Below are 14190 nucleotides of genomic sequence, written 5' to 3'. Positions count from 1 at the left end.
GAAGTGTGAGAAAATGCATGGTTCTGACAAAACACTTAAGGGAGAGATTTTGGTTCTAAGACGGAGTTTGTAGTTTTTGAAAACTTCTACAAAAGCTAATTGCTAAGTAATTAGAGTAGTTGCAGAGACCAGGGCCATGTGAGCATTGGATTTTTGTGTTCTAAGTGGATGCCTTAAAAAATAGATACTAACTTTTTTAGACTTGGGAGGTTTTTGGGTTTTCTCCCTCCCTCTCCCCTTCCCTGTATAAGGTAAAGTTTTGCCATGATGCAGAGCAAATGCAAAACTTTTTGTTCTTTGGTTACACTTTTTCTAAGGTTTTCTTGACATCAGTTGGAAGTGAGGGTGCTTTTGAAGTGCAGTGGAGCTCTGCTAGTGAACTCTTTCTGACTGGACCTCTTTTGTGATATAAATCATTATCACTTGTATTTTTTTTACCAGTGATGTTTGGGAAGATTTTAAGAAAAAAACAGAAGCCTCACTTTTGCCGTCTGAGCTGTATGGCTTTTATGATAACCGTTCTTCCGTGTACGATGCCTTACTTGCGGCTTGTGCTTGGCCTCAGAGATTCTTGTTATGTTTCTTTTAAGAGAGTGCTAGTTAAACACTTCTCAGCTGACAGAGTTATATGCTTCAGGTTTTTTTCTAAGCTGTGTTAGATGATGTACAGATGTGGAAATGAAAAGACCAAGTATTGTGTGAGAAAGCCATGTCTGAAGTTGTCAATACAGTTTTTGTTTGGAGAGCAGTCATGGCTAGTAAAATTTTTGAAGATACCAGACAATTCTTTTCTGTTCTTGTTTACATGTATCATTTGTTAGAATATATTGCCTTACAAGGCATGTTTGAAGCAAAGAAATCTGGTGCTAGTATAAAAGCATTTGTCGTAGATTTTGGTCAACTAGATGTGCATTTGGATATGAAAACTCAGTTCTGATGAAAATACCTCAAGTTCCTTTTTGATATCGTTCATAAAATCTCCTTTCATCTTTACTTACGCTTAAGGGGAAGAGAGGAAAAAAAAGATGAGTTAAATCATTGATGATGATATTTGAGTAAGATGTTGCACAGGATAATTAAAAGACATTTTCTTTTGTTGAAAGGTTGTGGCAGTGGTAGGGAATATGTAGGCCCTTCAAGTTTATTGCCCAAATTCTTGAACCACTGTGTAACTCTAGGATTTATTTTATCCTTGATGTGCATGGAAAAACTATGGAGCCAATGTGTCTTCTATATTTGTCCTCAAGAAAAGGCTCTAATGAATGCCATTGCACGGGACACTGTGCTAGGCTGCGATGTAGGACACAGACTTGGGAAAATTATAATAAAGGCCAAACACTATCCTGCACAATTCCTGTCAGGAAATTTATAAGGGAAGAAGAACCTTAATAAAACCGGGTGAAATCGATGTGTGAGGTTGTAGTTTTAGGTAGTTTGAAAAGAAAATATTGGTAACTGAATATAGCGTAATGTACTGTAGCTGGGTTTCTGAGTTTTCTGTGTGACCATGTAATGCGTTAACATGTGTACGGAGTCAAAATATGTGAGTATTTCCAAGTTCGAAGGGGCAATAAAGTTAGGCGCAAGAGCTGACTGAAAAACAGTTTTAACGGCAAGTCTGAAGCAGCTCTAATGAAGTGCCAATTGTGTAGCTAGTTTATAAGGGGTGGCTTGTTTATATTATGAAATTGAGTCTCAAAGCAGGTTCTGATCCTGAGCAGTGAAGTTCCTTGTTTCAGACTGGGTATGAATTTACAGGAGGCTTTTTTAATTTGCAGACAAGTAAATTAAGCAGGAAAAGAAGAATGCTCGTATATTTGCAATACAAGCTTAGTATTGGCAGTAAGAAAGGATGAGGACCATGTAGTTGTTACCCATTTTATTCTTATGCTTGTGAAAAGCATCCTTCATTGCCGTGCTGCTTGGGGTCGTGGGTTCCTTGGTTAATGGCACTTGAAATCTAGATATTGCAGGTGGGAAATTAGTTTGGAATCAATGGCAGAACATGTGACATAAAAAGCGCATCTCATTAAAATAAATACACTGTATGTGATTGATCTGTTCTTCTGTGAGTCCTGCTCAGGCCCTTTTAGCCAGGAGAAGATTCCTTGATAGCAAATCAAATTAATCTGCTAAACTTGGCAGTTAAATACAGTAGGCTAAGAAAATCTCAGAAGAGGAACCAAAAGGTGGTTTGAGTTGCTTAGGATTTGTGAAGGTAGGTGAAAGATAGTCTGTTTCTCCCATCTTCACAAATGAAATGTAATTTCTAAGTTCTGCTGTTAACCAACTTTGTTTATATCTAGCTGGCTTGAGGTATTACGAAGGGGTTCAAACAATGGACCTGTTCACACAGCTAGTTTCCTTCCATTTGCTGTAGTCGTTAACAAGAACTTTAAATGTATAAATAATGCATGCCCCAAAGTCTGATTTTGATACAGTGATTACTTCCTTTTATATTCGCCCATTAAGTCCCCTCATGCTACCCCATGCAATGCATTACACTTGCTCTTTAAAGAGTGTTTGTAAATGTTTGGGTTTTTTAATGTAATAACATGGTTTTCAGTTGATTTTTCTCTTGCTGCTCACTTGAAAAGTTATTTAATAAAAGAAGGTAATGCATAATAGACCCTCTGCCTCTTTGGGGAATTTAAGAAAGCTTTTTTCCCCATGAAAGTTGTTACCAGCTGTGCCTAGAGGTGCAACAATACAAGTAATTTGTGCAGCGCTATGAATGAAAATGCAACTCTAAAGCATTTGTTTCTGTGCTCAAATCTTACAGTGATGCACTGTTGTACTGCAATCATAGCTCATCACATGCACTGTTAAAGCCTTGGAAGAAATTGATTGTAAATATAGATGATCTGGTGAAGCTGTTCCTAGCAGATGTCACAATTACTAATAAACCTTTCAAAAATTACATGCTGAAATTACATCAAATGCAAGTAAATGTTCTAAATGTTGTTCATGCCATTCATTCAGAAATTTTAAAACCCTACAAGAGTTGCAGTTTCCACATGAAAATGTTTGGTTTCTACATCAATGCCTGAACCTACTGCTTTGTGACCTTTAAATGGCTCCAAAGAAGGGAACACTTGTAGTCTACAAATAATTCATGAAACTTTTTAATCCTGCCTTGTTTTGTTAAGAAGAAGCAAAAGCTGTAAACCTGAGGTGTTTTTGTCTTCCAGAATGAACTTCCGAAAGGCCTATGAGATAATTCAGTGTCATTTGTACCTCTCCAAGCCTATCAGTTTCTTGCAGAGTTTTTCTGCCCTTGCTGTTCTTGAACAGGTAAAAATACACTTCAGCAGAAGAGTCTGGAAAGCCACATGGGTGGTCAGAATGATTTACAGTAAATGCTATTAAAGTTTTGAACTTCTGCAGTCTTGTTTTTCAGTGGTTATAGTACAAGCATGTATGTGGAAACTTTTTTTTTAGATGTTGAAACAGTTTTGATCAAATCTCTTACGATGCTTCTGGAATACTTGTTCTTCTAGGTTTTGCTTTTGTGGATGGGATTCAGACTAATGTAAAATTTTTAGATCTAATTATGTTACTCACTCCAAGCAGATTATTTCTAAAATCATAGTTTGTAGGACAGAGTAATTTATCAAAATTCTCCTGACACTTGCCCTACAAATACTATTTACTGCAAAGCACCATTTTAGTAGAACGGTTCCAGCTTTCTTTGCTTTTAGTTAGCTTGTTTATGCTATGAGCATACTTGTGGGTAAAGGATGTTGAAATGATATACAACCAGTAAAATTTCATTCCTAGTTGCTGCATGTTACTGTGTTCAAAATACTGAGGGGGGAAAAAAAGAATATACATGATCATAGACTAGAACTGTAGGCCTGTAAACTTGATTGCATAATATAGATGGGACAGCTGTAATGGAATAATCAGAGTGGCAACAGCCAAGAGACATTTCCTGAAATCTCTCCTGAGCTTGACTTAACGATAGGAATTTCTAGTGTATGGTCTGCCTTGATGATTCTTAAGATTCTTTGAAAGCATAGCTGGGAAACAGAAATAGAACTTTTTAATTGTCTTCTTGCTGGTCTGAGATTCTAGGTGGGTTCATTTCCTTTTTTAGGGGTGTGAGCAAGTACCGATATCTCAGAGCTATTGAATGTACGCAAGGCTTGGAAGTAAGTTAATTGCAGCTGTAAACAGCTTTTACTTTTTAGAACACTAAACTTTTATCCTCAGTAAAAGAATAAGTTTTGTCTGTGTTCTTGGCCAAGTTCATCTCCCTTTATGTATTTCCTGTTACTCTGAAGGGTGTAAAGGTTCTTGTGTAATAGTTCTAGGGAACTAAATTTATACTTAAAAGTGCAGACACGTCTTTATTTCTTAAGAAATAAGGTGATACATAATTGCTTTTTTCCTTTTCTTTTTGCAGTACCGTCTTCTAAGAACTTATTGAAGCAGTGAGAGACTTCTCTTTTAAGTTTTTTTTTTTTTATGAGAGCTTAGGAAGAAAGATTTTTCAAACCGTTTTTCTATTTGTTTTGCTTTCTATTTGTTTTGCTTCCAGTTTTTTTCCATATTATTGAAACCAAGCTGAATAATCAAAGAAGTACCAATGGGATTAAGCTACTGTGTGAAATAAATTGATTTTTTCCAGTAAAGGGTGTTTGTAAGTTTTTAAACTTATGCTCTTCACCATAGCCAAGTGTCCTTGGGTCTGTTCCCTGCTTCCCTCACCTTCCATCTCTCTGCTAGAGAATCCAGGCTGATTCCATGTGGGGCATTCTAAGTGCTTTGTCTAGGGACGTTTGCTGTATCTTTAGCTGATGATGCTTATTATATGGCTCTCTTACAGGAGAATACCCATGCATGTGTCTGAGCTCGTAAATGTGCCTAGAGACTTAGAAACAAACGCGTTATCAGATGACTTTTAATCAGACGGGAGGAAAAAATATCCCCTTGATTAAAGGTAGCAATCTAAGAGAAGCGGCACAGAAGTACTTAAATCTTGCTTCCCCCCTTTTTTCTCTTACGTGCAGATTTGGTGTCTCGGGGTATGTTAGGTGTTCTAATTCACCACAGCTTGTCAAAAGTTGAGAGACAATGTTGTTTGGCAGTCTCTGTAGCAAGAAAGGAAGCATCTTTTGTTATTGACATCCTTTCTCTTAGCTCTGCTCTTGCTTTTTGCCAGCTGCTCATTGTCTATACTTGCTTATTTAGTATTCACAAGGGATTTTACAAGTTCTTATCTGTTCGTTGCCACAGCACATCATTTCCTCTTGTCATCGTTACTCCTTAAATTGCTGGCGGTGGGGGGAGGATTTGCATTAGAACTGGTGAGTGGTAGAGAACGCCACCATTCATGAGCAGAGTTTGAGTTGCAGGGTGTTGTTCTGCTCCTCTCCTTTCTGAGGCAGTTTGTAGTAAAGGTCACATTTCTAGTGCTCACTCCGCCATGCCTTTTCCCCCCCTCTTTTTCTGGGGAAAAGAAAACAATATATTTTTTTTTGCCAAAGGCTAAAAATATCCAGTGCTTCAAATATTCTTCTTAAAAGACATAAGGAAGTGCAGCATAAAAATAGCCACAGCTGAAAAGGTTGACCACCTTTGAGTGCCTTGGGAGGCATTGGTTTGAGGTTTTTACTGGGTTTTTCTTTTAATTGTTTTTTTTCTTTTAATTATGTACAGTTTTTTCCTCTTTTTTAAAATACTCTTCCAAAAAACTTAGGATACCTAATTACAGCTCAAGAACAAGTAGATGCTTTAGTGTTTTCTTCTTTTGGGAAATAAAGATCCATTTGAGAAGCGAGTACTTCTATGCAGTACTGGCTGTGGAACTGTGGGTTTCACCATGCCTTTCCCCTGTTTCTTCGTGGCAAGTTTAAGTCTTCTGGTGTAGCACTGTGACAGGGATGTAATACCAGTTTTAAAGCCTGTCTCCTGAAGGATTTAAGGAATGTTGTTAACAGAAACCATGCTGTCCCTTTGTTCCCTTGACTGTCCTTTTTCCTGTGAACCAGTAATGCAAGAACTGGGGATTCTGGTCACATTCACTTTGTTTCTCTTTGGGGTGAGGTTTTAGTACTTCTGGGATTTTGTTTTGAAACAAAAGCAGGTGCAACGTCTAAGGTTGAAACATGCATTATTTTAAAATCTGCCTTTTTGTTTTATCACATTCTTTACTTGTTTACTAATTACCTGATAACTTATCTTTTTACTAGAACTGAATCGGAGGAATCAATCACTACTTTTGACGTGAAGACTTCATCACTGACGTCTATATGTTCATTTGTCATTCTCCAAGAAATACTACAGCTCATCAGTGGCAATAACTGCTTTTGGTATACACTGACATTTATTTGAAAAATCAAATAAACAAACCCTGACAGACAAAACCCAACAAACCTTTTGAAGACTTGTGTCAAATGACGTCAATGGCCAGTTTGTTCTCCTTTACTAGCCCAGCTGTAAAGCGTCTGTTGGGCTGGAAACAAGGAGATGAAGAGGAAAAATGGGCAGAAAAAGCTGTTGATGCTTTGGTAAAAAAGCTGAAAAAGAAAAAAGGTGCTATGGAAGAACTGGAGAAAGCCTTGAGCAGTCCAGGACAGCCCAGCAAGTGTGTTACTATCCCTCGCTCTTTAGATGGACGACTTCAAGTTTCTCACAGAAAAGGCCTTCCCCATGTAATTTACTGTCGTGTTTGGCGTTGGCCTGATCTACAAAGCCATCATGAGCTGAAGCCATTGGATATTTGTGAATTTCCTTTTGGATCTAAACAGAAGGAAGTCTGCATCAATCCTTACCACTATAAGAGGGTGGAGAGCCCAGGTATGGTTGAACATGGGCGTCTAAAACCTGAACAAAATCTCCAGCAACCACCCTTGTTTACTCACTCCTCTTCTAGTACTGCATAACAAATTACGTTTGGTGTATGGGGGAGTTCGGAAGAGGAATGTTCAAAGTGTACTTTCCTGGTGGGGTTCTGGGGAGGCGTGTTGTCCATTCTGTACAAGCTGTTTTCCTTTGTGGTAAATCATGCTTTTCCCACAGATCTCTTAAGGTTGCTGTCCTTAAAGTTAGTGGCAAAGTCCTCATTTGTAAGAAAACAGGAAAGTAGTAATGAAAAGACCTTAGTTTCTTTGAGAAGCTTGTTTAAAGACCTCAGTCCTTGCAAGGAGGTTGGTAGCCTTCTTCCAGGGGCTTAAGATTTAATCAGTGAATGACATGAATTGAGGAGATTTAAAAAAAAAAAAGATTCTAGGGTGCAGTGTTCCCCACTTGATTGCCCATTAGCAGGCAGCAGAGCTGAACAGAACCAAGAGGGTTGATCATTTAGAGCAAGGTATGTACCAAATTTATGTCAGGTAGCAAGTCTGCTGTTAAGGCATGTTGCCATGGGAGAAGGTGAGGAGGATTGTGGTTACGAGTGGGAGAGACAAATTACGTTGCTCTGGAAAGTGTTGTGAAAAGTTGTTTCCGTTGTTCCACAAAATGGTTGTAACTCTACTACAACTGGCTGTAGTGCTCAAGTGCTCTACTGTAGCACTTGAATTCCAGACTCCAGCACTCTTGAATTTAAAAGTTAAAACTCCAGCTTAGCAGTAGCTGTAGTATAGAATTTGTTTGCCTTCAGTGGAAAGGACTATATGTAACGATATAGTTTGACTATAGTAATACAGACTGTATTTCCATTTTTACTGATTTGGTAATGTACACACACAGTGAGTTTTGCACTTCTAAATCAGTACTTTGGTATGTGCCACATGTGGACTGGTTTTTTTATTTTTTTTTAAAAAAAGGTCTACTTCCAGTTGCATAGAATATAAATGTGTTCCCACTCTGATTTTTGTGAGGGTAATGTTTGAGTCTTCCTTGAAGTGTAATGTAAAAAAAAAAGTGGAGGAGAGAGGATGGGGTAAAGGCATGACAGCTGAATCCCCTACTCCTCTTTCCACTCCACCTAGTCTTGAAATTTTCATCATAAGCACATTATTTGTATCTCTTTCCTTCTGTCTCAGTTTTTAATCTGTCCCTGGGTTTTGTTTGTTTTTTGTTTTTTTTTTTTCCAGTTCTACCTCCAGTGTTAGTGCCTAGACATAGTGAATTCAATCCACAGCACAGTCTACTAGTTCAGTTCAGGAACCTAAGCCACAATGAACCACATATGCCACACAACGCAACATTTCCAGATTCTTTCCAGCAACCCAACAGCACTCCATTTTCCATTTCGCCAAACAGTCCTTATCCTCCATCTCCAGCCAGCAGCACTTACCCAAGCTCCCCAGCTAGCTCTGGACCATCTAGTCCGTTTCAGCTACCGGGTAAGTACAGCCTAAGTGTCAACTTAATAAAAATAATTGAAATGTCACATGCTGTTGTGACTTACTACCTCAGGAATTCGTGATACTTGCGATAAATTGCTTTTCTGTTTGCATTTTAGGGGACTTTCTTCCTAGTTTTGTCACTGGTCAGAATTAATTGCTATAGTCTTATTTTTCCAAATGTTTTTTGTCACAGATGCTATAGTGGTGGGTTATTTTGCACCACTTCTATGTAGAAAAACTGATATAGACTATAGATTAATATCTAGCAATGAAAAGAAAGCAGATATAAGAGGCTGAGCAAGAAGTTTATTGATGCCTATCTCTGAATAAAGACACTTAGATATGGTATTTAACTGGAAAAGAATAGAGCACATTTTTGATAGGAACGTAACTGATTTGTGTGAATATAGGGGAAAAAACAATTGATAGGGGCAAAGGAAAGAAACCTTACTGAGTGTCTGGTTATTGGTGTGGTTAATAAAGCCAAGAAATTAATAGATTAAAAATTTTAATTTTCCAGTAGCTCAGTGGCCTTGTCTTTGTTCTTTCTGGATGCCCAGTGCCAGTGCAAAAAGGGTGTCCATTCAGTGGGGTATCCCTCTTGGGTAAGGACTGCGATCGCTGGGACGGATGCATTAGTGGTATCTGGAGGGAATTTCTAAAATGGGGTAATAGTGTGTTGGTATACTGGCTACTGTGCTGAATGGAAGAATGGAGAGATCCACGCTTTTATGATGAACTCAGCCTAAAGAAGCAGCAAAAAACTGGTTTAGGCCTTTGTTATGCTACAGCAAATGAAGTTATTTCTTCTACTACTACTTTCTTTTTGAACACGTAAAAGAGGGTAGGCGAGAAAGCTAATGTTTGTGGGGGGGAAAAATAGTGGGAGCTATAGACATTTTGCCCAGCTGCAGGAGTGCAGGTGTTAAAGAAAAAAGGCAAAAAGAAAAAAGCCCATCTCTTAGTTTTCCTCAAGTGTCCGATCTTGTTGTTAGTCCTGTAGGTAAGAATGCAACTATTGGAGGAGGTTACTGTAAAGACAGCTGGCTGGGTTGTCTTCCAGTTACTTTGAAAATGGGTCCAAATGTTGTAACATCTCTTGTTCAAGATTATTTTTGTGTTTACAACTGTAGAGTGAATAAATATTCTAAATTGTTGTGGTTTATTCTTATTTTTTTTCCTGTCTGTAGCTGATACTCCACCTCCTGCATATATGCCCCCTGATGATCAAATGGGGCAGGATAATTCTCAGTCTATGGACACAAGCAATACAATGATCCCTCAAATCATGCCAAATATATCTACCAGAGGTAAGTAGTATAGTATGGGGTAGAATTGACATAGTTTGGCTTCTTACAACTCGTGACCAAATTGAACAAATAACTTCAAATGGCACAGTAAACCTTGTTGATAAGTGGAAGCAGTCCTCCAAAGCAAACTGGGGCTGTAACAGAAAGAACTGAGAAATAAAACTTGTCTTGCTTACTTGCATCTCTTGCTTTTAAAGCCTCAGGTGCGTAGGATGGCTTACAACAAGTTGGATTTTTTTTCATTTCTCGGAGTTAGTCTTTTCTGCTACCTTTGCCTGCTGTTGGAATTGTATATGCACAAAGGTTCTGCAAATTGAGTCCCAAAATATCAATTAAAACAATTGTTTTTAAAAGTGGACAGAAGAGTCATGTTTCACCTGATATCACAGTCATCTATGTTTTTTTGTGTAGGTTTTTTTATTTGTTTTTTTTAATATCAGGCCTAAAATAGGAAAATAATTATAAAATCAATGGGCCAGTTCAAATGCATGTAAGTAAAAACCATTAAGATTTTAATCAGGACTGTTCTTGCCCATCAGAACTGTCAACTAAGCTTTTAGTTATCCATTGGTATTTTGGAAGGCCTGCTTTACACTTTTAATATTTTAACATTTATATAAACTGGTATTTCCATTTTGCTTATTTTCAGATGTTCAACCTGTTGCCTATGAAGAACCCAAACACTGGTGTTCGATTGTGTATTACGAATTAAATAACCGTGTTGGGGAGGCTTTTCATGCATCTTCTACAAGTGTCTTAGTAGACGGGTTTACAGATCCCTCCAATAATAAAAACAGGTTCTGCTTAGGTTTGCTCTCAAACGTTAATCGCAACTCAACAATTGAGAACACTAGACGACATATTGGAAAAGGTAAAGCTTAGTTGTGTTACGCTTGATTAAGAAGCTAAGTCCGTGGTTTAATTTCAAGCTCTGTATACTGCAACAATGGTTGTTCTCAGATAAGAATAGTAGAAGCAATCTGTCGTATATTATCTACCTCTCCAGTATCTGAAGACAACTTACTTGGGCATAGTTTGAGTCTAAGTAGTCTAGGAATTGCGTACACTTCTCTTTGGCATTAAGTTAAAAGATGAAATATTACCTCTACCGTACTGAACTCCTTTGTCATAGGAGCTTGTTTGTTGTGGTTAATGATAGTCTGTATGTAGAACTTTGTATTTCAGCACCAAGAGGCCCATTGCAGGACTTCTGATACTCTCTATTATATCTGCCTCTTAAATCAAATTCTTCATACCACTTTACAGTTTATCAAAGGATTTTTTTTGTATTTTGTTGTTCATGCAAGGTATTACGTTGCTGTCTACAGCGTGTTCAAATATCTTGCATGAGTTGGAAGCAGGACTTTGAAGTGCTAATGCAAAACTGCAAGGGCTCATTTGTCTGAGTGAATCCATGGGGTGTGTACGTGTGTGGGAGGGATTCCTGGAGTCAGCAGGTTTTGCAAGATCTTCTAGTTTTCCCGTCCTGTTTGGCTGATAGCACATACAGATGCTCGGTTTTCATCTGTGGTGGAATGAGCTTGGTTTATTGTAAAATGTAGTACTCCTGTTCTGAACATCTCTTTTTTTGTAACCAAGTGAGTCCTGAGAAGCAAACCCCGTTTCTATTGCATGTATCTAGAGGCCTTTTGAAAACCTGAGATCATTTGGTACAGTTGGTGTTTGGTTTGATTGAAGTCACCGTTGCTTGTGATAAATCTTCAAGACCCATCCTGTCCCTTAGCAGTCTTTTAATTAGAAACTACTATAAATAGGACAAAATTTTGCAGATAATCTGGAGACCATGAGTTATATTAATCTATTGGAAATTTGGCTCTGCAGTGCTGTTGTCTGAGAAAGCTTAATGTGATAAAGGGGAGGAACTGATTTCTGGGGTGCAGGTGGTTTGTCAGGTGCTTCTGTTGTGGCTTACCCCTTTCGATGGTACTGGCAGAGAAGTCTTGTGCATCTGCCTAACGTCAGAAACGTAACAAGGATCCAACATCATGTTGTCGAATAGTATTGGCTGCAATGAGCTTTAAAATATCTACATCGCTGATACTAATTATTAAACTAAAGCTTTGCTTTATGGTAACACTTCTGAGAACAATTAAGATTGTTTGGGGATAAAATACTATTTATTTATGGCTTCTGTTTGGAGTGTCTTGGGGTTTTGCCTCCTTAAAACTACGCAGTCCTGTTTACTAAACTTTCTTCTGTAGAAGTGTTGCATTGCAAGCATCAGTGACTTGTAACTGTGCATTGGATTATTTTTGAACTATCTGTGTTCTTCTCAGACTGTTACGTTACCCTACTACCCACTTCAGAGATTTCTCGGAAGGTCTTTACCCAAAAGAACTTAGCCAGCAAGTCACAGTCTCTGTCTTTTTAAATGACTAGGGTTGTGCTATGAAAATGTGTTCTTGCCCAGCCCAGAGTTTGATAGCTGCGTAAGTTGATGAAGCCAGTGGTTCCTCTGTAACCTTCATCCTTAGTCCCAAGTGGCTCTAGCAATGTTCACAACAGTCACTGCTGTCTGAAAGATTAACTTGCATCTATCTGTTGACTTGCTGCAGCCTCAGCTGGCAAACCACGGGATAGTCGGCAGTGGATTCTCAGGGTATTGCAAGGGAGACTTAAACTGAACTGTATCCCAACCGTAAAACAGTGGTGGGTGGGGGAAAGGGAGAAGATCTGGGAGAAGGAAGGCAAGTATGTCAATTGAAGTGGCAGTGAGAATCTGTGAATGCTGAAAGGATCAGCAGCTTTTATATATCTTTAGTCAGTCATAGTGTTATATAGGCTTCAGAACATAAAGGGAGGGAAGTGGTTACGCACACAGCTGAATCCAGGCAGATGTGATAAATCTAGGGGCTTTGCTGATTTTTAAGGTCTGTAAAGCCTGATGGTATTTAAGTTGTGCAACTGATTGGACTTACCTCTCCTTTTGCTTCATAAAATACATTGAAAATCAGAGCAGACTATGGATATACCTTCTCATTCATGTCTATCGCTGCCCCTTCTTCCGAGACACTTCTGTATCTGTTGGAATTGCCATAGGTAGAAGCTACCAGTTTTATAAACTGGAGTTGTAAAATCCACATAAGTTCTGTAGGAAAATAGCTTGAAATAACTGTTCACCTGTGGAAGTAGGTTTCTTTAAATTCTATTCTGTATTTGATGAGAGAAGGACATCTAGTGGCTGATGTATAGTGAAGCCTGTTGTGTTTTGAAATGAGAAAGTATGCTATAGTGTGGGCAAAAGAGCTTTTCTGAAAAGGCCCTCAAACAGAAAATTTACTTTGCTGTTTCTGATTTCAAGGGGATTGTATTAAGTACTATATTTTGAGGGGGGAAATAAAAGTAATTTGAAACATTTTTATCTTTGTTTTCAAGGAGTCCATCTCTACTATGTTGGTGGGGAAGTCTATGCCGAGTGTTTAAGTGATAGCAGCATATTTGTACAGAGCAGGAACTGCAACTACCACCATGGCTTTCATCCAACAACTGTATGCAAGATTCCTAGTGGATGCAGTCTGAAAATTTTTAACAATCAGGAGTTTGCTCAGCTTTTAGCTCAGTCTGTCAACCATGGATTTGAAGCAGTATATGAGCTCACAAAAATGTGCACCATTCGAATGAGTTTTGTAAAGGTAAACAAATTACTTTTGAGGCATTTAAATTCATTGTGGATTTGGGTATTCAGCAGTGATTATATTAGCACTGTAAAAATGTAGCAAAGCTATTCTGATATGATGTGGTTCTTCTCAATGACAAATATGTTGAAAATGGTTAATTTGGGGAGAGGGAAATCGGTGCAGGAAAGGAAGAGCACAGATCGCTGTATTGAATGTCGGCTATGTATTTAGTTACTTCAGTATTCAGGACAGGGATTTAATCATTGTGGCTGCTATAATTTTATTAAAGGAGATTTGAGCTCTAAATTTGAAGGAACAAAGTAACTACAAGACCACTAAAAGCATGTGAGTAGAGAGGAGCATAAGTGATTGCAGAAAAAATGCAACTCTTTCGAAGATACTAATATTGTGTTTTAGAATTTGTTATGGAAAAAAGACATGATTTGAATTTATGAAGTCAAACTGTGCCGTTTTTCTCACAGTAGTGTTTTCTCAATGTTGTTTAGTGAAGACGCTGTGTGTTTCAGACTTAGCATGGAGTCTAGACTTGCACCTTCCAGGGATTTTTGCATCTTGTCCAAAAGATGTCTTGTTTGTTTTGTCAATTATGATAAATGCTTCTCGGTTTGAGAGTGTGGAGGGTAGGGAGCAGGAGAGAGAAAGAGAAGAGAGATGCGGCTGTAGCCAGGAGTCATTCTCGAGTCAGCAGTGAGCTCCACAGAGGAGCTCGTCTAGTTGCTCCAAGCCTGTAGCAGGCAAGACTTGATTCAGGCTTCCAAGTGCAGCCTCCCTGCCGCTCCTTCCCACCCTCAGTTTTTTTCCTTTAGATAAGAACACTTGCTAGATTGGGAGCTACCTTCAGATAAGTATCTTAAAACATGACTTCCTGCTTCTTGGTAGTACAGTTATTTTGGACGAGCATGTTCTCAACTTGATGGATAA

At 38.4% G+C, this 14190-nt stretch overlaps 1 protein-coding gene across 5 annotated transcripts in view; it reads left to right on the top strand.

Moving 5' to 3' along the window:
* The window catches only part of SMAD5 (SMAD family member 5), a 30544-nt gene that overhangs the window by 12257 nt on the left and 4097 nt on the right, over window positions 1–14190 (top strand). For 2 of the 5 annotated variants that reach the window (XM_075102875.1, XM_075102872.1), the window contains exons 2-7: window positions 3192–3294; window positions 6198–6804; window positions 8046–8297; window positions 9491–9610; window positions 10260–10481; window positions 13007–13263. In XM_075102875.1, the coding sequence (XP_074958976.1) occupies window positions 6402–6804; window positions 8046–8297; window positions 9491–9610; window positions 10260–10481; window positions 13007–13263 (1254 nt within the window). In that variant the 5' untranslated portion in view covers window positions 3192–3294; window positions 6198–6401. Of the gene's footprint in view, window positions 1–3191; window positions 3295–4099; window positions 4155–6197; window positions 6805–8045; window positions 8298–9490; window positions 9611–10259; window positions 10482–13006; window positions 13264–14190 lie in introns of all 5 variants that reach the window. The other 3 variants (XM_075102873.1, XM_075102870.1, XM_075102871.1) reach the window with 2 other exon arrangements.

Source organism: Phalacrocorax aristotelis, chromosome 8 (assembly GCF_949628215.1).
Source record: "Phalacrocorax aristotelis chromosome 8, bGulAri2.1, whole genome shotgun sequence".
NCBI lineage: Eukaryota > Metazoa > Chordata > Aves > Suliformes > Phalacrocoracidae > Phalacrocorax > Phalacrocorax aristotelis.
The sequence above is the reverse complement of the archived record's forward strand: the minus strand, read 5'-3'. Positions and strand labels throughout refer to the sequence as shown.